This window comes from Nelumbo nucifera, chromosome 6 (assembly GCF_055504915.1).
Source record: "Nelumbo nucifera cultivar China Antique chromosome 6, China Antique-T2T, whole genome shotgun sequence".
Taxonomy (NCBI): Eukaryota; Viridiplantae; Streptophyta; class Magnoliopsida; order Proteales; family Nelumbonaceae; genus Nelumbo; species Nelumbo nucifera.
In genome coordinates, this window is record NC_142654.1 from 37,313,808 (window position 1) to 37,335,818 (window position 22,011).

Here is a 22,011-nt window from a genome sequence, read left to right on the forward strand (position 1 = left end):
TGCACATTGCCAAGTGAAGTAGTTGTCTCGGGTGAGTGGGCAAGAAACTAGAATAGCTCTGGGATTATCAGAGGGATGCAAATAATATGGAGAACTTGGATCCAAATTTGTATTCATCTTTGGTTTCTTGGAAAACAGAGTTTAATGAAGAATCTTGATATCTGCAAATTGTGGTAGATGTTGTTACCAGAATGAAGACCACCACCCGACGGGAATTCTGCCGTCGAAAACAGGGGTGGAGCTCACACAACAAGAAGGGATGCAGCAAGTCTTAATCGTTGTCAAGGCTCTGATACCATGACAAACCATGGGGTTTTGCGATGAGAAAAGAAAAACTCAATGCAAGAAATGGTCTACGATGAGGTTTCAACAGAATGGAAACAAAGCTATCGAAGGAACTTCTTTATTTCATGTATTAAATACAAGAGAGCTTTTACATATTTATAAGTGATAGGGAGGTTGGTTGGTTCTGATCTTGAATCTTGTACAACTAGTACAACTGTCTTGCCAGGTCAGCATAACCACCTAATCGTCACGTGTCCTCACTAACAGGGGGAGAAGAAAAAGCAAGGGAAAAGAATAAGATAAGAGAATAACCAACTTGAATTGGCTCTCCTCCTCTTTGGTTTGTTCGGTCAGTCGGACATAAAACGGAGAGAGTTGTAAGGATTGCCGATAGCAAGACTCCTCTAGTAGTGCTGTAGTGGTAGGGGATGGCTCAATTGACATGTTTGCTGGTTCATTGTGGTGGGTTTACACCAAATATCCAAAACAACAACAACAACAACAACAACAACAACAACAACAACAACAACAATAATAATAATAATAATAATAATAATAATAATAATAATGAAACCCTTTTTTATCTAAATTGATTAAATCCACCCGTCCATGGTTATAAAAAAAAATCATGCTCATATCAAAATCCTTCACCATCAAACCGAACTGGTTTTACCTGTCAAGAAACCATCGTCCTATTTTTTGTCAATAAGGCCAACTTTTGGCCCTTAATATCAATAAAAGCAATATTTTTAATATAATCTCTAAAATAAGTTAACATTTTTGAAAAAATATCAAATAAGGGTGGGGATACTATTCACCACCTTCCTCTGGTGAACAACAGTGACAATCTCTACCACTTCCGGTCTCTCTCCCTTCCTCTTCTTCTTCTTCTTCTTCTTCTATCTAGCTCAGATCTGATCCATGGAATTGTGAACCACACTCTTTGAGCCACAGTTGTAGAACTCATCGTAGACAGGAAGCCAGCAAACCCAATGCACTCAGGTGCAACAAATGTTCCTTAGTGTCAAATATCTCCACCGTGTTCCAGCCACCCAAATGGTCCTTAAGGTTGTGCTTCGAAACAATGCAAATGGAATGTTAATCCTGGTTAGGAATGTCCTATTTTTTGTTTTTTATTTTATTTAAAAAAAATATAATTAAAATAATTAAAATTTATGTTCCTATTAGAAAAGATTCAACCATATTTTTAAAAATATTAATATATAGATGTATGTATACATATATACATATATAACGTATGCATACATATATTAGTGGGGACCCCATGGGGCGGGGTGTGTTGTCCCCATCCCCGCCCCGTCCCCACTAACGGGGATGAAAATTTCCCTATCCCTGTCCCCGCGTGGGGCAAATCACCCCCATCACTGCCCCATTTAGGGTAGTTCCCCACGGGGATCAGGGAAATGTGGAAAATTGCCATCCCTAATCCTGGTTCAGGGTAAATTTGCACTCTGGTTCATTGCATGTGTTTAGCAACATTACATTTATGCATTGACAAATGATAGACCAATGCATTTTCATTGATAATAAGATGTAAAAGTACATCAAATAAAAAAGAAGTAAATTTGCAATCACGTGGACTTTTGATAAAAAAAAGTATATGCTTTATTGAAATTCATGTTTGCATCCATTACAGCTAAAAGTCTAATTGATAAAAAGGAAAATTTATCAGTGCAAAACTAACCCAACTTTACAACTTATATGAACCAGTTTACACACTACATAAATCCCCCTCAAATCGCTATTGAACACGGGGTTCAGCACACGAATAGCGATACGTTAGGCCTCATGTTGAATAAGGTCTGGCTGAATTCCCTAACGACATCCGACACGTCTACTCCCACTACTAATGATGCGAAGCCATTAACCCACGCCTCGTAATTATCCTCCATTGTCGAGAATACCTTCTCAATCTCTCCCTACTCGAATCCGCCGTGAAATCTAAAGTCATTTAAGAACCTATCAAGTAGATAGGAAATTCACCTAGGCGAGGCACCAATAAGGATGAGTTTGTTGAAGAGATTGGGTCACTGGTACCGACGACCCCGACATTGAGGGATTTTAAGAGAGTGTTTCTCATGCTTTTCTGTTTAATAAAAAGGAGATAGTGATTTTGGGCCGAGAGGCAGCCTTAGTAGGATGTCATTAATTTAGGCAGTGTTCGACACCGCATTTATCTCGTGGATGGGACCATTCGGTCTTGTCCACGGGATGAAGACCTGTTCAGCTAGGTGTGGACGGGACCAGTCCACGCCACACCCCAATATAGCGTGGACCAGTCACATCTACACCCCAATATAGCATCAACAAGAAAAACTCGTGGATGCGTCCCTTCCACAATTTATTTTTGATCCCATGCTTCACAAGTCTCTTTGAAACCCTATTGTTTGTTTTACATTACCGTTGGATCAAAACCCTATTTTTGATCCCATGCTTTAATTGTTTAAATATTATTTTTAATATTTTTGTTAATAAAATATTAATTATTTTACTTAATTTTTATAAATTTTAATGTTTTTATCAATAAAATAATATTTTAAAATATATATTTTTTAATTTTTTAATTATTTAATTATTTTACTATTGTTTTATAAAAAAATTAATATTTATTGGTCAATATTAATTCATTGATGCATTTTTCAAAATATTTATCATATAAAATGTAAAAATTAGATATTTATGATTAATTGTGTATATTATTCATAAAATGTATATGAGATACATGAAATAAAAAAAGTGGGTGTGGACTGGTCCACACCACGCTATAGAATGCCACTGTGGGTGTGGACTGGTACAGTCCACACAGTTTGTCTAGAGTTCAGAATAGTTGTGGATTGTGATATGGTGTGGATTGGTCCCTGCCACAAGGAGTGGTGTGGACCAGTTCACACCCACCAATTTCTCATCCATACTACAAAACACCTCCTTAATGAGTAGCAGAACAGATACAGATGGGGCAAAACTGGTGAGTTGTTCGTTTGTACTATGTGCTTCCTCTTTCTCTCTCTCTCTCTCTTTCTCATCGTTCATACAGCAGAGCAGAGTGGAGAGGGATCTCATTGTTCTACTCTACTTTGAGTTTAGAACTTAGAAGTGAAGAAGAAGAAGAAAGAGAGAAAGAGCCCGGAGGTGGGAGAGATTTGCATCTGTTGTTCAGCATTAGTAAGGAAGAAGGAGGTCAATAGTAACTTTGCCCTTGATATTTTCTAAAAAAAGTAAACCTATTTTAAAGTTATATTAAAAAATAAATTTTATTGATATTAGAGGCCAAATTTGCCCTTATCGACAAGAACCCCTTTTTATTTTTCTTATTTCAATTTTCCAACGATGATTTTGACCTCTGCCGGCGGTTATAAAAACAGCTGGTTTAACCCATTTTTCTTTGTAATGAATTTATTTAAAAAATAAAAATTAGGAAAAGAATCTATTGAACGTGAAAATTTGGCAAATTAGAATAATTGGCTGACGTTTGATGTACGAGGTCTTATCTGCAGTAGTTTCATAAAGTAATGGCCTCAAACGCAAGATTGACGTCAGGGTCGAGGAACTGAAATCCAGTAAATGCTACGCTTAAGTTAGGCACCTAAATGCTACGCCTACGCATACTTTTACCGTCGCGGATTGCAGTATAGATTTTACTTTAGAATATTTACGGTTGACTTTTATTGAAGTAATAGGGCTATAGGTAGACAAAAAGTACATGGGGAAGAGTAGTAATAAATGATTTTAACGGTCCGTTTGATTAGTAGTTGGAATCAGAATGGTTTATTCTCATAATCTGTTTGGTTCATATAGGAATCAAAATGGGAATTGAAATTAGTTGGAATGGAATTTTTATTCTCACATGAGGTGAATGGCCATACCCTCAAATAGGGGAATGTTATTTCACCAGGAATGGGAATGGAGTTTTTAATTCTACCCAACCAAACAGTGGGTGGGCCCTAAATTTTTAGAAACAACTTATACATGCCTTGTAGGTTTGCCCCACATAACATAAATAGTACCATTATTAGTGCACCCATTTAGAGTTGTTAATATCTTATTCTAAATACTTTCATAATACCAATATTGCCCTAAATTCTATGACAAAAAACCAGAACCTAGAACCCAAAAATGAGAGGCGAGTTTGTCAATTCTTTGTGACTCGTATTCAGAATGTGGTTCATTCCTTAAGATGGTATTCAGAATAGTGTTAGGCCCCGTTCACTTTGACTTACCTGGGTACATGAGTTTACCTAGGAAAGTGTTTCATAGGCAAAACTTGCTCAGGTAAGATAGGTTCTAGCGTTATTGTGTGATACAGGTTACTTGGGTAAAGGGAAAGACGAGAGGGAGGGAGCGTTATTTTAGCTCGGGTAATTTGCTTACCCTATCCTCCTGGAGGGTATCAGTTACTTAGGCAATTGATTATAACCGATACTCTCTAGAATTGTCTTTTACTATGGGACCCAATATAGTGGTGAGATGAACACGGGGATCGTGGTTAATGGTTGAGTAATTTACACCTACTAAATACTAACAAACAAACGGGGTCTTAAAGGCACTACTATAATTATAATAATATTGTTAGTTCATTATTAAATTTTATTACTTTTATTATTTTTTTTATTGTATTATTTATTTTTTCTCTTATTTCTAATATTTTTCACTCATCTTATTTCAATATTAAGTTTTAACTTAAACATTAATATTTTAATATATAGATGGAAAATTAAATGCATGTGTGTGGAAGGTGAATAAATATATAAAGAAAATAAATAGATAAATAGAGAGAAAGATAGGAGAAAGGGAAATTAAAGAGACATTAAAATTAGATAATTTATTGGGCAAGCAAGATAAATTAGGAGGTACTTTAGAAGGGAGAGGCAGTTCAATAGTAATTTTAGGAGAGTTCGTTTAGGTGAAGGAGGGAGAGACAGATGGCTGCTGATATGACAACATGAGAGAGCTAGAGCTAGGGAGGGTATAAGGAGGAAAGAGATTAGGTGGGAAAGGGGAGAAATGAGCGGCACTTGACCCGTTCATCTTGTTTTAGAGAGAGAGAGATGGATGGGATATTTTATTATCTTACTTAGTAAGGTACATAGGAAATTGAAAAAGCAAGGGAATGATTTGCCACCCACATAGGATTCGGATTGAATTTGATTACATCTACACCGAATCAATTTGATTTGGATCTGATATGAAATCCGATATGTTGGACTTGGATTGGATTTAGATTTTACTCGCATCTAACTTATTGTTCTCAAGGCTTATTTTGTATGTATGGAAGGAGTGTAAATACAATAAATATATTTTGTATTATTTTGTATGTATTTGTATTGTATATATTTATATTAATATTCTTTATAAATTGAGCCTAAATGATAAAAAAAAATTAAAATATTTCAAACAAATTGACTAATTACTTTTAGATTAAACATGTATGTTAAATGTATATGAATATAAAATATTAAATTTCAAATTATAAACCTTATATAATTGTGTATAATATCTAATGTGTTAATATAATTGTACTATATATATAAAGTAATAATTAATTTTTAATTAGGCTCAAATTTTGGAGTTAACTCCATAACTTATCAAATAATTAAATCGGATGCAAGTTCTAACTTTTATATTATCATTCATGAGGAGATGTTCCCAATGTACGCTCTAATGCCTTGTGGGTAGGTCTAGGTAGCAGATCTGAATGTTAAACACAACACTTGTACATCACAGTAGATCAACTGGTTCAACCAATTTCAATGGCAATGTGTGTAACTCCAACTTCAAAGGAAAAAGTGAGCCCTTTAGAGAGTGCTAGGGCTTAGCAGAAGTTCAAATAGAGGAAGAGGCACTGCTCTGGCAAATAAAAATTGACCATGGTGATCATTAGACTTGTTCATAGGCCGAGCTCAAACTTGGCTTTTGCTAAAATTTAAATGAATCTGACTTGAAACCTGAATCTGACATAGTGTAAAGTCAGGCTTGAATCTCTGATGATCAAGAATCACACCCATCCTGAATAATAGATAATACATATGAGGTGACAAACCAGCCAAACTCTTATCAAAGGGCTGAAATGGAATTGCAAGAGAACGTGGGGTACTCCAAGAAAATGTTTGTTCTAATAAGATTCCTTCGTACGTAGCTTGTGGTCTTCTGATCTATCATATTCATAGACAGAGGCAAAGAGAGATCATATCCATGGATAGAGAGAGAGAGAGAGTAAAGCTACCATCATCAAGTTGTTGTACTTTCCTTCTTTGCGGTCTGGCTTTTATTATTCCCATCTCTTCATGCTTTTTCTTTTTATCAAAGATAAAAGATGAAAGCAAATGATAATGGTAAATAAAATTATTATTTAATTCGCCCAGAGCTTAAACCCACCAAAAGCATGTCATATTGGAGCTCCCCCCCACCTTCCCTCCTTGAATTCTCTAAAGCTGTGTTTGGTTTGAAAGGAAAAGTAGGGAAAGGTAAGAAAACCTATACAAGCTTTGTAAAGGTTCCTTTACCTTTCTCTTCCTTTCCTTATTTTTTCCTTCAAACCAAACATAACCTTAAAGTTAATCCATGTTATTGTTTCCCATTTTCCCATTAAAATCTAAAATCTCTGTTAGATTGGGCTGTTTTTTTTTTTTGATAATAAATAAGACAAAAATGAAAAGTTGAAGGAAAGTTCTTGAAATTTTTGAAACAAAATGTAAGAACCCAACCCTCTTATGTCTTTGTGCCCATAAAGTCTGAACTCTTACTTAAAAAATGTCTGAACTCTTAAGACAACCATGAAAGTTAACTAATGAGTAACTATTTTTTATTTAACACTTAATATTTCTCATAACATTCTTTTTTTTTTTTAACCTTAAGGCTGTATTTGGTTTAAAAGAAAAGGCAAGGAAAGGTAGAGGTACCTTTCCCTTTCTTTTCCTACCTTTCAAAACAAACACAACCTAGGGAATTACATTGAATTAATAAATACTTATCAAATTCGATAAATTACAGAAATTTGTTGCCAAAATCATTTTGTGATATTTGGTCCTTTACGTAGAAGAAATATATTTTTTTTAAATTTATTTTTTCTCATTGAATGAGCAGCTGCTGAAAAATCTAATTTAAATAGAAAACTTTAAATTACCAGCTTGCCCTCATTATTTATTTATTTTTATAAGTTTGCCTTCATGAATACAGCAATAATGGGGAGAAACAGAATAATGAAATTAAATAAAAAAAGGAAGCTTCTATTGCCAATTTTTTTGCACATTCTCACCTTCATAGTTAATACTGATTTGATTGGGCCCACCCAATTGAATTGACATTAACACTTCCAACTCACACGCAAGAGGAGGAGACCATTTCTACTGGACCACCCAACTGAGCTTCTCCACAGTCAAGAGTTGGTTGCAATTATATAACGACAACTAGCTTGTTACGGTTGAAGTAAAGCTGAGTCAATTAAAAAGAATGAGAGAAGAAAAGAAGCACATCAATAACGTCATTCATCCTATTAATTCGAGTGTTGGAGCCATTCTCGGATGATTTTTCACAAACAGATTGTGGTCAAGGTGGGGATATATATGAAAAAGACTATCATACAAGGTGGGCCATGAATGTTAATTAGGGTTCATTTGCTTCGCGAACAGAATTGGAATTGAAATTCTTAGGGACCAGAATCATAGTCATCTATTCTTGACATTTGTTTGATTCAGTTAGGAATCAGAATTGGAATTTGATTTCTTGTTGTTTGGTTCATTTAGAGTTAGAATTGAAATTAACTGCAAATTTCGATTTTGCATTAGTCTATTTTTTATTTTATATAATTTTATATTAATTTATTAATATTTTATTATTTTAAAATTAATTCATTATTATTTAATAATTAATATTTTGATATTTTATTATTAACTTTTATTATATTATATTAATATTAGGGTTTGGGGGTTTTTTGTCATGAATTCTTTACCTCTAGACAGACTTTGTAATGAGAATCCAATTCCCTATTCCCTGTAGGGGAGCTTTGAATGGCCACTCCTCCATAGGGGAGAATCTCATTTTACCAAGAATGAGAATTGGAATTTTATTCCCACTAAACAAACAGTTGAATTCTAATTCCAAGCACTTATTCCAAAAAAACCAAACGGACCTTTTAGATTAAGAGATTGGTAAATGGTAATAGAGTTAAAAGAAGCTTAACAGAATGATTTATTGCTTTGTCTTTTAATGGATATTCTACCTAACAAGTCGTTCAGCCAGAAGGAGCTCATTAACCTACTCAACGTAATAAAAGGCAATGCAATAACTCATTCAGTTCAGCCACTTCAGTCATTGAAACGCCCTGAACGAGACCTCATTCAAGGACTTCAGCTCTGGCGTCCTTCATGCTGAATGGTGGGCTTTTCAGTCCTTTGCTTCCTGCACAGAGAACCAGGTTCTCATTTGTTAAAATAATGCAACCAGTTCCAGCAGGCTCTGAGTCAAACAAAAGAGCCATCAACATACATGGAAATACTCTGTGGATGATATTATATGATCATGATGGTAAGCTTGTTGAATAGAGTTCTCCTGCGATATTCTGGGCAAGTAGGATTGCATGCTTTCCACCAGTTGAACCGGGTTGACCTGCATGCTGAGAGAGATCTGTTAGCTCTCAAAGTAATTTTGGTGGTATTTCGTTCTTCCTCGGTTAGTATTCTCTTTTCCAGCTAAAAGGGGGCTGTTTTTCTGTTTTCTTTTTTCTTCTGCCGCTAATTGATCTGGGTTTCTGAGAAAATTTGGTTTTTTTGTTTAAGAATGTGAATGTGGATTGTAATTGGGGTTTTGGCAGGATATATTTGGACAATGGCGTATGAAATCGAGAAGGGTTTAAGAGGCTATCTTTAATTTTCTAGAGAATTTACATCGGAGCAGAAAATTGGAGCTTCCGGGCAAGATTACAACGTTGGCCAGTTGAAAATAGAGGAAAAATATAAGATTTTTTGCAGAAGAAATGGACTTCAGGTCCAGCAATTGGACTTGCAATAGCTAGCAGTGTCGCCAGATCTGAATGTAAGAATAGGCTCCAACGGGATCTGGTCACAACTCACTGCCGGATCTGGATAAGCACAAGTAGTACCACCAGAGCTGGATACAGGCTCGTGGTGGGAGTTGCTCTTCACTCGAACTGGTCACAGAGTCGCCACTAATTTGTTCCTTGGTTGCAGGTTCCGCTGCCGGATTACAAAATATCTTAAAGTAAAAACGCGTGGTTACAGGCTCGTGGACGGGGCTTTCAGAGTTGCAACTCTGGTCTTGCTTGAGGCCAGTTGAAAACAGAGGAAAAGGATAGATTTTTACAGAAGAAATGGACTTCAGCAAGGAGTTCTCGGTTCCAGGAGATATAGAATTTCCGAACGAGGGCGGCTCCTGGATTCCGGTAACTCCTGCAAAGCCTGTTCCTACGAGACCGCAGCCAACCTCCGGCAACACTCAGGGTAACCAGCTAGATCGATCAAACTGGCTACAGACGCTAGGTCACCTACCTGCTCTCCAGGAGACTTCAATTTCAAATGAGTTGGCTGCATGCTATGGTTCGATGCATTTTATGGATCAGCATAGAAGTCTCAACAATTGGGAGGCGGCATTGGCTGGGAATAGCAGAGGTTCTGTTCGCATGGTTGGCACTCACACACAGGCTTTAGCGGATACCTCTGCATGTGGGCAGTATGTTTCTTTTGGGAACCTCCTGGCTTTCACAACCCCGGCTTCAGCAACTTCTGCAGGTGCCCCCCAGCATGGGAACAACAATGCTGGAAGCAGCCTTTTGTTTCCTATCCAGTATTCTAACATTGGGCGAGGAGAATCCAACTCCGCTACCTTGTTGCTTGCAAACCAGGACTTATCACTCAGATCAAACCACTGGAATAACAACTATCCGCAACAAATTCCACAGTGTGAGTAACTGTGTCTACTTTTTTTCCTCTTTAATGCCTGAGATTTTCCCATCTCATATTGAAAGAAATACTCCTTGGTGGCTTGCATCTAAATTGTTGAATTCTTGTTATAGTTTTCTTCTGACTAATGAAAATGTAGAGTTGTGATTTTACAGATGGGTTTCCTGTTCCTTATCTTCCCTCCTATGATCTTAATGCCTTACCTAATAGAACACTAGATGACACCTTGGATGAAGTTATGTCCTTTTCACCAGTAACACCAGATAAGGGCAACAGAATTCAGAACGAACAGCTTTCTGAAATACCCAGTATCTCAGTAAAAGAAAGGTCTAATAAGGAAAAGGATAAGGCGCTAGTTACACAAAATGGGAATGAACCTACAGAGCTTGGTGGTGAAAAATTTCCACAAACCATGCTGGGTATGCCTTCTACTCCCTTGGTTGCCTCATTAGAGGAAAATCACAATCTTAACAAGGAAAATAGCCACAACATTCCGGAAGATCACAATCATAGCAAGAGAAGTGACAACAAGTTGGAAGAAAATCAAAATTATAGCAAGGGAGGAGACCATAGAATTGTGGAAAATCACAATCTTGATAAGGGAGGTGACGACTACATTGATCTGAACAAGAAACCCCAACAGAAGCCAAAAAGGAAAAAGATTAGACCCAAAGTCATAATAGAAGGCAAACCCAAAAGGACACCAAAGCCAACAACTCCTAAGCAGGTCAGTACAAAAGAAAACCCATCTGGGAAGCGGAAGTATGTAAGAAGGAAGGGCCTCAAAACCTCAGACACCCCTTCAGAGACAGTATTGGAGATCAATGGCCCATCACTTGAGCCTTCTGTAAAATCATGCAAGCGTGCTCTAAATTTTGATTTGGTGGATCAAGCAGGAGCCGAAATGCATAGCTATAGCACATCACTCTCTCATCAGGAGGTAATTTTTCATGGCAAGGACAACTCATCATGTAGGCAGACTCTTAATTTGAACTCAGAATCTCAAAAGCAAGACTTAGGCATCCAGGTGAACAATGACTCTCAAACAAAATCTACAGTGCAGCCCAGGCAAGGTATTGAAGCCACAGTAAATAACACAACAGGGGGGATTGCACATGACCTGGACTCTTCTGTGAATCAACTGATTCAGAACTACTTTTCGCTGCCTGAAAATCCAGCCCCTACAACCCCAGTACCAGCAAGGCAACACCCAACAAGGGTGAATCTGAAGGCCCTTGCAAGGAAAAAAAATGACACAAGAGCAGCAAGTGCAAGCCCAAGTACTGGAGAAAATGGTCATCATTTTAAGCATCAACATTTACATGGAGAAGGCACAGGTGATACAGTCTTAAAGATAGGGATTACCCCTTCTAACCAAGAGGGAGTTATACAATCAACATCACAGAATGGTCCACAATCAATACTAGAAAGTTGTGATCATCCTGATAATGGTGCGCATCCACTAGTTACTGATACCACAAAAACAAGGGGCTCAAAGAGGGAATATTCTCATACTATAAATGGGGCACATCTAAGAAAAATAAATCTGATTGGTACCCATTACAATTCCTTACAATTTTACCAAAATATACTTCATGGAAATGAACTCCAAAGCAATTATGGGATGCATCTTCCAGAAATTTACAAAAAATACAAGACTGAGAAGGAGCCTAATACTTCCACATCTAGAACTTCATCTTCTATGGTAGTCACAAAAGACGGTCACAAACATGCATCACAGAGTAACCATGAAACACTGGGCCTCCAACTCAATGATGGCACACAGAGGCCAAAGATTGGAGTTAGTAAATCTCTACCAAAAGTCTATGCTAATTGTACTGTTGTGGAGCACAATCAACCTGTGCAAAATATCTCCAAAGAATTGCTTTCATGCACAGAAACAGAATGTGGGGCTGCCATTGATAATCTGGAAACTTCAGAAACTTTTGACCTCAAAGAAAAGACCAAAAAGAGATCCAAGGGTCCAAATGAGGTTCACAACTTGGTCTCAACTGCAATTCCTCATTGCACCCAACTGCTGCAAGACACTCCTAAAACACTGACATCTGGTGATGGGCAAAGAACTGAGATTTTCCATGGACATCAAGCTTGCATGAAAGCCCTCTCTTCAGATAACAATAAAAAGAGTATCAGAAAAAGACGAGCTAAGAAGGGATCTCTCAATGATTCAACGTCTTGCTCCAGCACAAATGCAGGGTGGTTGCAAGAACAAAAGGGTTCTTTGTACCAATCCTTGGCCAAATCAGCAGGTACTTTCCCCCATGTTCTTTGAAGCAAATCCATTTTATAATAATTGTAGTAGCAGTAACAAGATATATGGCACATTTGATGCAGGTCCAACAGCTGGAACACATACTCAAATCATTTCAATAGATGAACTTGTTCACAGATTGAATGATCTAAGCATTAATGGCAGTAGCAGCACAAATACAGAGAAAGAGCAAAAAGCACTAATTCCTTACACTGGATATGGCACAATGGTTCCCTATGAAGGGCCAAGACGCCGCTCCCGGCCCAAAGTTGACCTCGACCCAGAGACAAATCGAGTATGGAATCTTCTGATGGGGAAAGCAGTCAGTGATGATATTGATGAAATGGATGCAGATAAGAGAAAATGGTGGGAAAAAGAAAGGACAGTGTTTCAAGGAAGGGCAGACTCGTTCATTCATCGCATGCGTCTTGTCCAAGGTACCACAATGACACCAAAGAAATATGTGTTTGACAAGCTTTCAAATATATACAAAATCAGCTGCATTAGCTGTTTTTCTTTTTTCACTGGTATGTCTCCTCTAATAATATTTCAGGATAGCTAACTTGGAGTCAAATAGATGCACCTGTAGTATTTCAATAGCCTCAATGAGTGAATGAAGACAGATTTAGCGTGCCAGATACAAAATAGGAAGCTGCATCAAAATAAAAAATGAAGAATCCTTAACTCCCAAGTTTTCTAAGAAAAATACTAGAACCTCCCTTCAGTTTACCCTAATCCTTGAACATCCCCTATCAAAGGACTTTCCCTTTAAACTTGACAGAATAGAAGGAATATCAAGAATATTCTTATGGGATTTCGGATGCCTCTCAAAAGACTTGTGTGTAGAGGAAAATCCATTACTTCCAAATTTGGGTCTGGTCACATTCGATCACATGGACTTATAATTGTCATAATATAAATGGATTAGATCTGAATTTTATGTATTAGATTTAGATCAGATTGCATCCAAAAGATTGTCTTAATGCTTGAGTTCATTTCCAATGGATTGGACTCTTATTCCTAATGAATTCAAGATTTTTAGGCATGAAGATTGCCTTTAATTGGCAGAATGCTTTGGGTGTAGAGTGTGGAATGCTTTAAAGCACTTTGGGATATGGATCTTTTTTGTATTTTCACATAAACATATAATACAATAAAATTTTCATTTACTTAATCAAAATATGACAGCGTGAATCTAGAGACACCAATTCGACATATTAAAAACAAGAGGAACAAATAATAGAAATATTAAGATCTCAAATACCTAATTACTTCTAGCAGATACCGGAGCTTGTACCTTCTGCATATATTTACTAACAGTAAGGCAAAACTCTTCACAGGAGATAGACGCTTTTCACGGTGGAAAGGATCTGTTGTGGACTCAGTGATTGGCGTCTTTCTTACCCAGAATGTATCTGACCATCTTTCCAGGTAAGCCTGTTTACCAAAGTAGATCTTAGAATAAAGTGTCCTCTACACTCTGATAGAGAAACTCTCTCATTTCTTTCTGCTTTGCAGCTCTGCCTTCATGTCCTTGGCTGCACGATTTCCGCTTCAGCCAACAAATAGCCGGAACACATGCTATGAGGATGGGACAGTTGTATTAACAGAAAAGCCAGAGGTGTGCATAATAGATTCAGATGAAACCCTGAAATGGAATGAAAATTTGTCAAGAAAACCAGTCTACAATCAAAAATCCATGATGCTCCATGAAGCTGAGCAAATGGAAGAGAGAGAAGTGGCAAACAGCAATGAATCATTTGGAAGCAATATGGGAGGTGACAGCCTGGCAGACAATTCAAGTAGCAGGCAGAGAGTTGTCCAGAGCAGGGCAGCAGAATTGTACCAGGGATCACCAGAAAACAGAACAGAGAGCCTGGCCAGAAAAGAAGGATCTCTGAGTTTTGCAGAAGCAGATGATAGAAGGGCACAGGAGGATGCAGTTTCATCTCAAAACTCTGTAGGCACATCCATTTCTCAGACCACTGAAAGGATTCGATCATGTTTGGAGTCCAACTCAAAAGATCTAACAACAGTTCACAGATCTATTGGTTTCAATGCTACCACTTCTTTTATGGAGCTTCTTCAGATGGCAGGAACAACCAGGTTTCAAGAATTTTACAACTATGGATATGACAGATTGTCATTTAATCTAAACTCCATGGATGGATGTAACCAATCAAAAAATATGGAGTCTGACAAGAAAAAGTCAAGTATGGACAGATTAGCTAGCTTGGAAACCTCATTTGCATCCATCTACCAGTTCAATTCCCTTCACCCCCATACACAAGTACCCATTATCCCTTCCAGTAAATATAGTTTGCACATGACACCAGATTCAGGAGTACTTGAAGTTGAGTGTCTTGACCTGTTAAGTGAGGAAAGCAGACCTTCCTTGCCTTCAACTGTGTCACAAATTTCTGAGTTAAATAGCGCAGACATCACAAGCAAAGGATTTGGACCAATTCCAGATTCTTTAAGTGAAACAACAGCTCTACAAAATGAGATATTAAGTGCTCATGCAGGACCAAGAGCTGACCCAAATGGATCTTTAAGCAAGCATGCAGTGCACCAATTCAGTAGATTAGAACCAGAAGCTTGCAGAGAAAAGAATCCACACTCTTACAAAAATAAAAAAGAGAGGACAGAAACCTCCCAAGCAGAAAGGACTCCTAATGCAGAACCTAAAAAGCTTCTTGATGAACTTGTTCAAAGGCAGCAGAATACCATAATGCAGCAAGTTTCTAGATCAACAAGTTTTTCTGGGGATACTATTGACGTTGTGGAAAGAACATGCTTGGTGGGTGAACTGAAACCCATGAACAGTAATACAGCAAAGTTAAACTCAGAAGAGCAAGTGCGTGCTTCTGGAAAAACATCTAGTGGGATAACTGTGGGCACAATGAAAGACAAGAAGGAAAAAGTTGAGAAGAAGAAAAATAATGCATTTGACTGGGATATTTTAAGAAAGGAGACTTGTGCCAAACATGGAAAAAGAGAGAGAAGTAATGATACAATGGACTCAGTGGACTGGGAAGCAGTGAGATGTGCAGATGTTAATGATATTGCTAAATCCATCAAAGAACGAGGAATGAACAATATGCTTGCAGAGAGAATAAAGGTGAATTGCATCATACATGTGCAGAAAAGAAATCACAATATTATTTTCTTCAGTTGAATCCATCAATTTGAATTTTTTATTAGTCATAATAGGTCTAATCATCTAACTACGGTCAGCATAATTTGTGCAGGATTTCCTCAATCGACTGGTTAGAGATCATGGAAGCATTGATCTTGAGTGGTTAAGAGATGTTCCACCTGACAAAGCAAAGTAAGCGTAGACGTACTTCCTCCTTGAAAACATGAGTTGAAAAATCATAGTAGGTCAACAAATTGATTAATCCATCATAAACAGCCAACTGTGTATGATACATAGTGTACTAAGTTCTATATATTCTATAATTTTTAAAATGTTTTATTGCTCATAGGGAATATTTGTTAAGCATAAGAGGCTTAGGGTTGAAAAGTGTGGAGTGCGTACGCCTTCTGACACTTCACAATCTTGCTTTTCCGGTAAGATTTATGTTGTCAAGTACTTGTTGTATAAGGCAAATATATGAAAAACCAAACCTTCAACTGAACATTCTACTGTTGTCATTAATAAGGTTCACACTTTTTTCCCTCAAGGTTGACACAAACGTTGGTCGCATAGCTGTAAGACTTGGATGGGTTCCACTCCAACCACTGCCTGAGTCACTTCAGTTACATCTTCTAGAACTGTAAGTATTTGTATGCTAACCAATCAAAAATATTGAAAATTTTCATCACATGAACATGCTAATCTTCAAGGGCCTGCACAGGTACCCAGTGCTGGAGACAATTCAGAAGTATCTTTGGCCTCGTCTATGCAAACTTGATCAACGAACATTGTAATTCCAGAATTAATCCTTACTGTTGTTTACATTCATTAAGGTTGCAAGTATTTCGTATGTAAATTATATAAACTAGCAATGGCACCAGAAACTATGGATCCAAAGACCAAAGAAATCTGTCATTAATTTACTTTATGGTGTCTTTACAGGTATGAATTACATTATCAATTGATTACATTTGGAAAGGTACAATATGGCACTTCAAAGAAAGATGACATGATTTCTTTCCTCAACTTGTAATTAGTTGCAAGCAGAATAAAGGGATACCATGATTTGTTTTGTGCAGGTTTTTTGTACTAAAAGCAAGCCAAACTGCAATGCATGTCCAATGAGAACAGAATGCAGACACTTCGCAAGTGCATTTGCAAGGTTCTATATTATCTACTTTACCATAGCTTAGATGTTTACAACCAAGTATGTCAGATCTGAGATCAAATTCCATTGCCATCCTCTAGTAACTGACAATGCCTGCTTAACCCCCTCCCAACAACCATACCATCAGGCATCCTCTTATTCAAACATGGGATAGATCTGAACCCACTAAATGTTCCCAACAGGAGAGGTCATATATTCCTAATAACTGGATCAATCCAATAATTATACAATCATTGAATCTATTGCATCATTTTAGAGAAACAAATGCAGCTGTACAAAATACATATATAATCATTGAATCAAGTTGATCTTTGTCCTTTGTGGTTCACCCTAAACTTATAGAACCCCTTCAACATGATCACCCAGTAGAAAATGACTACTGAGCTTCCCTTCTTCCCCTGCAATTCACTAATCGATGGATCTGAACCCAATAAGCAAATCAATCAGATGGTCATATGATCATCTGAGTTATTGCATTATTTAGAGAGAAATAAAGCAGCAGTATAAAATCTGCATTTATGACCCAATGAGAGAGAGAGAGTACTTGGCAGGGTTAGTAGGTACAAGGTATACTTGGGTTCAAAGATCAGCTAACAGTCTAGTTGATAGGTTAGCTAGACAAGTGGTGCAAAAGACTCAATTGTACTGGGGGAATGTAATATGAAGGCCAAAGAGTGTGACATGGCTTTTCTAGCCTGTTGTACCATGAGGGGTGACTGGAACAAACCTGTATATGCATAAATTCCTTTTATATAATCAATAAAATTGGTTTATTACCAATTGATCAAAAAAATAAATAAATGATTATGAAAACTTAAGTGCATTTCATATTTTTAATAAACAAGATGACTAATGGATGGCGTTGGATGCAGTGCAAGGCTTGCCCTGCCAGGGCCAGAAGAGAAAGGTCTAGTAAGTTCAACTGCACCCATTGCAGATGACCAAGGTCCACAGATGCGTATAAATCCAGTACCACTACCTCTACCAGAGGCAAGCCCATTACCAACAACAATCACTGAAGGGAACATCTGTGAACCTATCATTGAAGTGCCAGCAACACCAGAGCCAGAACGTACAGAAGTGATTGAAAGTGACATTGAGGATGCTTTTTTTGAGGATCCTGATGAAATTCCAGTTATCAAACTCAACATTGAAGAGTTCACACTGAACCTGCAGAACTACATACAAGAGAATAAAATTGAACTGCAGGATGGTGACCTGTCTAAGGCTTTAGTTGCCTTGACTCCACAAGCTGCTTCTATCCCTGTACAAAAGCTGAAGAATGTGAGCAGGCTTCGAACAGAACACCAAGTGTAAGTTGGAAACCACTTTTTCATGTTAACATCATAATTATTTATCAAAAGAATTATCACCACCATTTATCTAATCCTTGTCCCAATTATACAGGGTTAGTTACATGAATCTTGTTTTGCAATTCTGTTTTGTTATATCCATTGCTAAATTGTTACATCATTTCTCACTTCCTTTTTGATCAATAACTGAAATTCATTAATAATTAAGCCAAAGGAAGATACAAAAAGGAGAAGATAAACTCTCTTAACTCCCCCAGATAGATGCCATAAAATGAATTACAATATAGCCCAAAAATTAGAGTTTCTTCCCACCCCTTGTTTAGCTAAAGCATTAGCCATGGAGTTGGCATCTCACTTAAACCAATTCAGCTTGACCTCCATTCCTTGTGTTAAGTATCTAAATTTCCTTCTCATTTATGAAAGTCCACCATCCCCTCTCCTCCTCTTCTTGAAGCCAGCCAATAACCAGCTTAGAATCCCCTTCTATTAAAATCTTAGTAAGGTTAAACTCTTTGGCTCTCTTGGCTCCTTCCAACACAACAAGGATTTCTGCTTTTAAAGAGTCTCCAACACCAATGGGAGCAGAGAAAAGAGCCTCCGTTTTGCCATCTTCATCCCTAAAAACACCTCCAATACTTGAAGGTCCAGGATTTCCTTCACTGCGACCATCAAAATTCAGCTTGATGAAACCATTAGTAGGGGGAGACCAAGTAGGTACAACTAACTCTTTCAATGGCTCAGATTCAGCCACTTCTCCCCACTTCCTCCTCAATTCTACTGCAGGAATACCACCAAAAAGATTTAAAGTTTTCACCCAATGGATCACCCTAACTGTAATGATTTCAATTAGAGCATCCAATGATCCAAACTTCTTTCTTTGCCTTCAAGCAGCCTTTGATTTCTCTCTTCCCAAATAGTCCAACAAACTGCAGCCCTTAAACATCTCCATAGTATTTTCCCCTCTTCTTTTGCCAGCTAACAAAGGTAGGGTCAAACAGCTTTTGAACATTTGGTAGGGGGGGGGGGGGGGTCCACCTCCACCCAAACAAGGAAGAAGACCATTCCCAAATTGACAGTGTAAGAGGATAGGATATTAGAAGGTAATGAGTGGACTCACCATTGGCCTTACAAAGGATACACCAATGAGGGGACAAGCAGCAATTAGGTCTTTTCCTTTGAAGAAGCTCGCAAGTATTAATTCTATCCCAAAAAACTTCCTAGCAGAAACCCCCAATCTTATGCGGGACAGGCTTACCCCAGATTTCTTTCGTTGAAACAGTTGGCCCCCAAAGTCACTGGATTCAATAATGATAAAAAGAAAGAGGAACAAGTGAAGATGGCTGATGGGGAGAGAGTCCAGAGCTGAGAGTCAATGTGAGAGGGATCTAAGTAAACATTCTCAAGGTTTTGAATCAAATCCAATATCCTGTCAACCTCACAGTCATGAAGACCTCTTCTAAGGCTAAGGTGATGCAGTAGGGCTAGCAACAAACTATCATAATATATATATATATATGAGAGAGAGAGAGAGAGAAAAGAGAGAAATCCCAAGGAATCACTCCAAGGGTCCTAGAATCACTCTAGGGTTTGTAGGAATCACTCTATACAACAAACATGTAAGAGATCTCTAAAGAAATCTCATTAGCGTCAAAAGGAAGAGAATACATCTTTTTATAGAGTGACTTGTGTGGCCCGGAAAACTGTTCACCATAATTACAAAAAAGCCACCCCTCATCTTGTGCATCAAGAAACATAATAACTTTCTACCTACTAATGAAAATAAACTAAAAATTGAAAGAGAAGCACTACTAATCTAGAGGAACAAGATGCTATAGCCCAAGCCCACATGGGAATGGTCAAAATGACAAAAATACCCATACTATCCAAATATACAGAAATACAGAAAGTTTTAGAAAATTTCAAATTTGATTCTTCAGCTCCTGCATTACAAGGTCTCACCCAAAATGGAGGTGGAATTAGAAGGAAACAAAAAGGAAGCAATGGGTTCATCCCTACGATTAGAGATTGCATAAACGGAAGGGTATAGCTCTTTGATGGAGGTGTTACCCAACCAAACATCATTTCTCACTACTTCAATCCAGTCCTTACGGTCTGCTCCTAGCTCCTCTAGCCATAGTTGTCAAGGCGACACCTAGGTGGGTGCCTAGGCGATGCCTAGGCGACAAGGTGCCCTTGGAGGCTTGCCTCGCTTAGTCGCCTAGCAGTTTTGTATACTATCTTATAAAATACTTTTATATTATTACTTTTTTGAGATTATAATTATAAAATAGACATTATTAAACAAAAACATTCATTTTTTGTGTTTATAAACTATTTTTTTTTATTATTTTCTTATTTGTTAGGGTTTAATCAACACAAGCATTGTTAACTACTGTATTGAACCCTCAATGACTTCAGAATTTGAACCAATAAGGGAAAAACTTAAAGTTTTGTCTAATCAACACATTTCTTCCTCCACATCTTCTTCTTCTCCTTCTTCTTCCACCTTTTCTTTTCTTCTTTTCCTATAACAAAAATAGGGGTTCAGTCCCCATATTTTTTTAATTTTCTTTTCTTTCTTCTTTTTCTTCTCATAAATATGTTGATTTTCTAGACATAAACATGAAGTTTATAATTTTCTTATGAAAATTATGGATAGTTATTAAGGAAAGATGGTTATGGAACCTAGGGAACTACCTAGGATATGTATTTTCACTTAAAAAAATCCATCGCCTAGGTGACGCCTAGGTGCCCGCCTAGGTGACTAGGCCACAAGGCGCCCCCTGTTGCCTAGCCTCACCTTGGTGCCTTGAAAACTATGCCTCTAGCCCTTTCAACTTGTAACACATTTTTTTTTTTGAAAAATGGTAAGGTAATTTTATTCCTAAAATTTACCATTTCAACTTGTAACACATCACTTCTTATTGGTGTTGTAGATGGCCTTCTCTTCACGTGACCAAACCATCATAGTTTACTTTTCCTAATATTATCACCTATTGGAGCTGCCCATAGGTTTCCTAGAAAAAGTTAATTTCTGATTCCATCCTTTCTCGTTTTCCCATTCATCTATGTCAACATTTGCATTTCTACCACACTCATTTTTTGGGCACACCATTTCTTGAGTACCCAATAGTTTGTCAAATTCGATATTGCTGACCTTATAACCATTTTATAGTATTAAGGTCAGCAATATCGAATTTGACACTCAAGAAATGGTGTGCCCAAAAAATGAGTGTGGTAGAAGTTTGATCAGTAGTTTGTGGAGAGCGAGAGGAATAAGATGGGTTGAGGCTCCATCTTGGGGGGCTTAAGGGGGTATAGTGATTTTTGTGGAAGGATGAAGTGCTTGAAGCAATGGAGGAATTGATAGATAGGTATACTGTATTAGTGAAATTCAAGAGCGTGGAGGATGGATTCAATTGGGTGTTAACTAATGTCTATGGACCACATACTTATAGAGAGAAGTGATATGTGGGAGGAATTGTATGCAATTTGGGGTTTGTGGAAAGGTGCTTGGTGTTTGGGAGGGGACTTCAATGTGATAAGATTTTTCAACGGAACTTCTAATCCCAATCAGTCTATCACCACTAGTATGAGTAAATTTAATGAATTCAGACTTGTATGAATTGAAGGAGATCTCCCTATTTCAATCCAATTTCACTTGGTCCAATTTTTAGGAAAACCCACTATGCTCAAAGCTGGATAGATTTCTGTTCAATAGAGGATGGGAAAATCATTGGGAAGGTTTCGTTTCTAGGGCGTTGCCTAGAGTCACTTCAGATCACCATGCCATTAGATTAGGAACATAAATCTTCTTACATGGCCCTGCTCCTTTCAAATTTGAAAACATGTGGTTGTGATATGTCCCGAAGATCTCACACACAATTCTCAGACACATAGCA

At 37.5% G+C, this 22,011-nt stretch overlaps 1 protein-coding gene across 1 annotated transcript in view; it reads left to right on the plus strand.

Annotated features, from left to right (window-relative positions):
- The first annotated feature begins 8,599 nt into the window (after positions 1–8,599).
- The window catches only part of LOC104608732 (protein ROS1A-like), a 31,190-nt gene continuing 17,778 nt past the window's right edge, over positions 8,600–22,011 (plus strand). The window contains exons 1-14 of the mRNA XM_010274805.3: positions 8,600–8,970; positions 9,113–9,333; positions 9,489–10,217; positions 10,373–12,487; positions 12,573–12,926; positions 13,830–13,920; positions 14,008–15,610; positions 15,741–15,820; positions 15,978–16,062; positions 16,177–16,268; positions 16,350–16,418; positions 16,571–16,607; positions 16,708–16,790; positions 17,669–18,109. Of these exons, the coding sequence (XP_010273107.1) occupies positions 9,629–10,217; positions 10,373–12,487; positions 12,573–12,926; positions 13,830–13,920; positions 14,008–15,610; positions 15,741–15,820; positions 15,978–16,062; positions 16,177–16,268; positions 16,350–16,418; positions 16,571–16,607; positions 16,708–16,790; positions 17,669–18,109 (5,639 nt within the window). The 5' untranslated portion in view covers positions 8,600–8,970; positions 9,113–9,333; positions 9,489–9,628. The remainder of the gene's footprint in view (positions 8,971–9,112; positions 9,334–9,488; positions 10,218–10,372; positions 12,488–12,572; positions 12,927–13,829; positions 13,921–14,007; positions 15,611–15,740; positions 15,821–15,977; positions 16,063–16,176; positions 16,269–16,349; positions 16,419–16,570; positions 16,608–16,707; positions 16,791–17,668; positions 18,110–22,011) is intronic.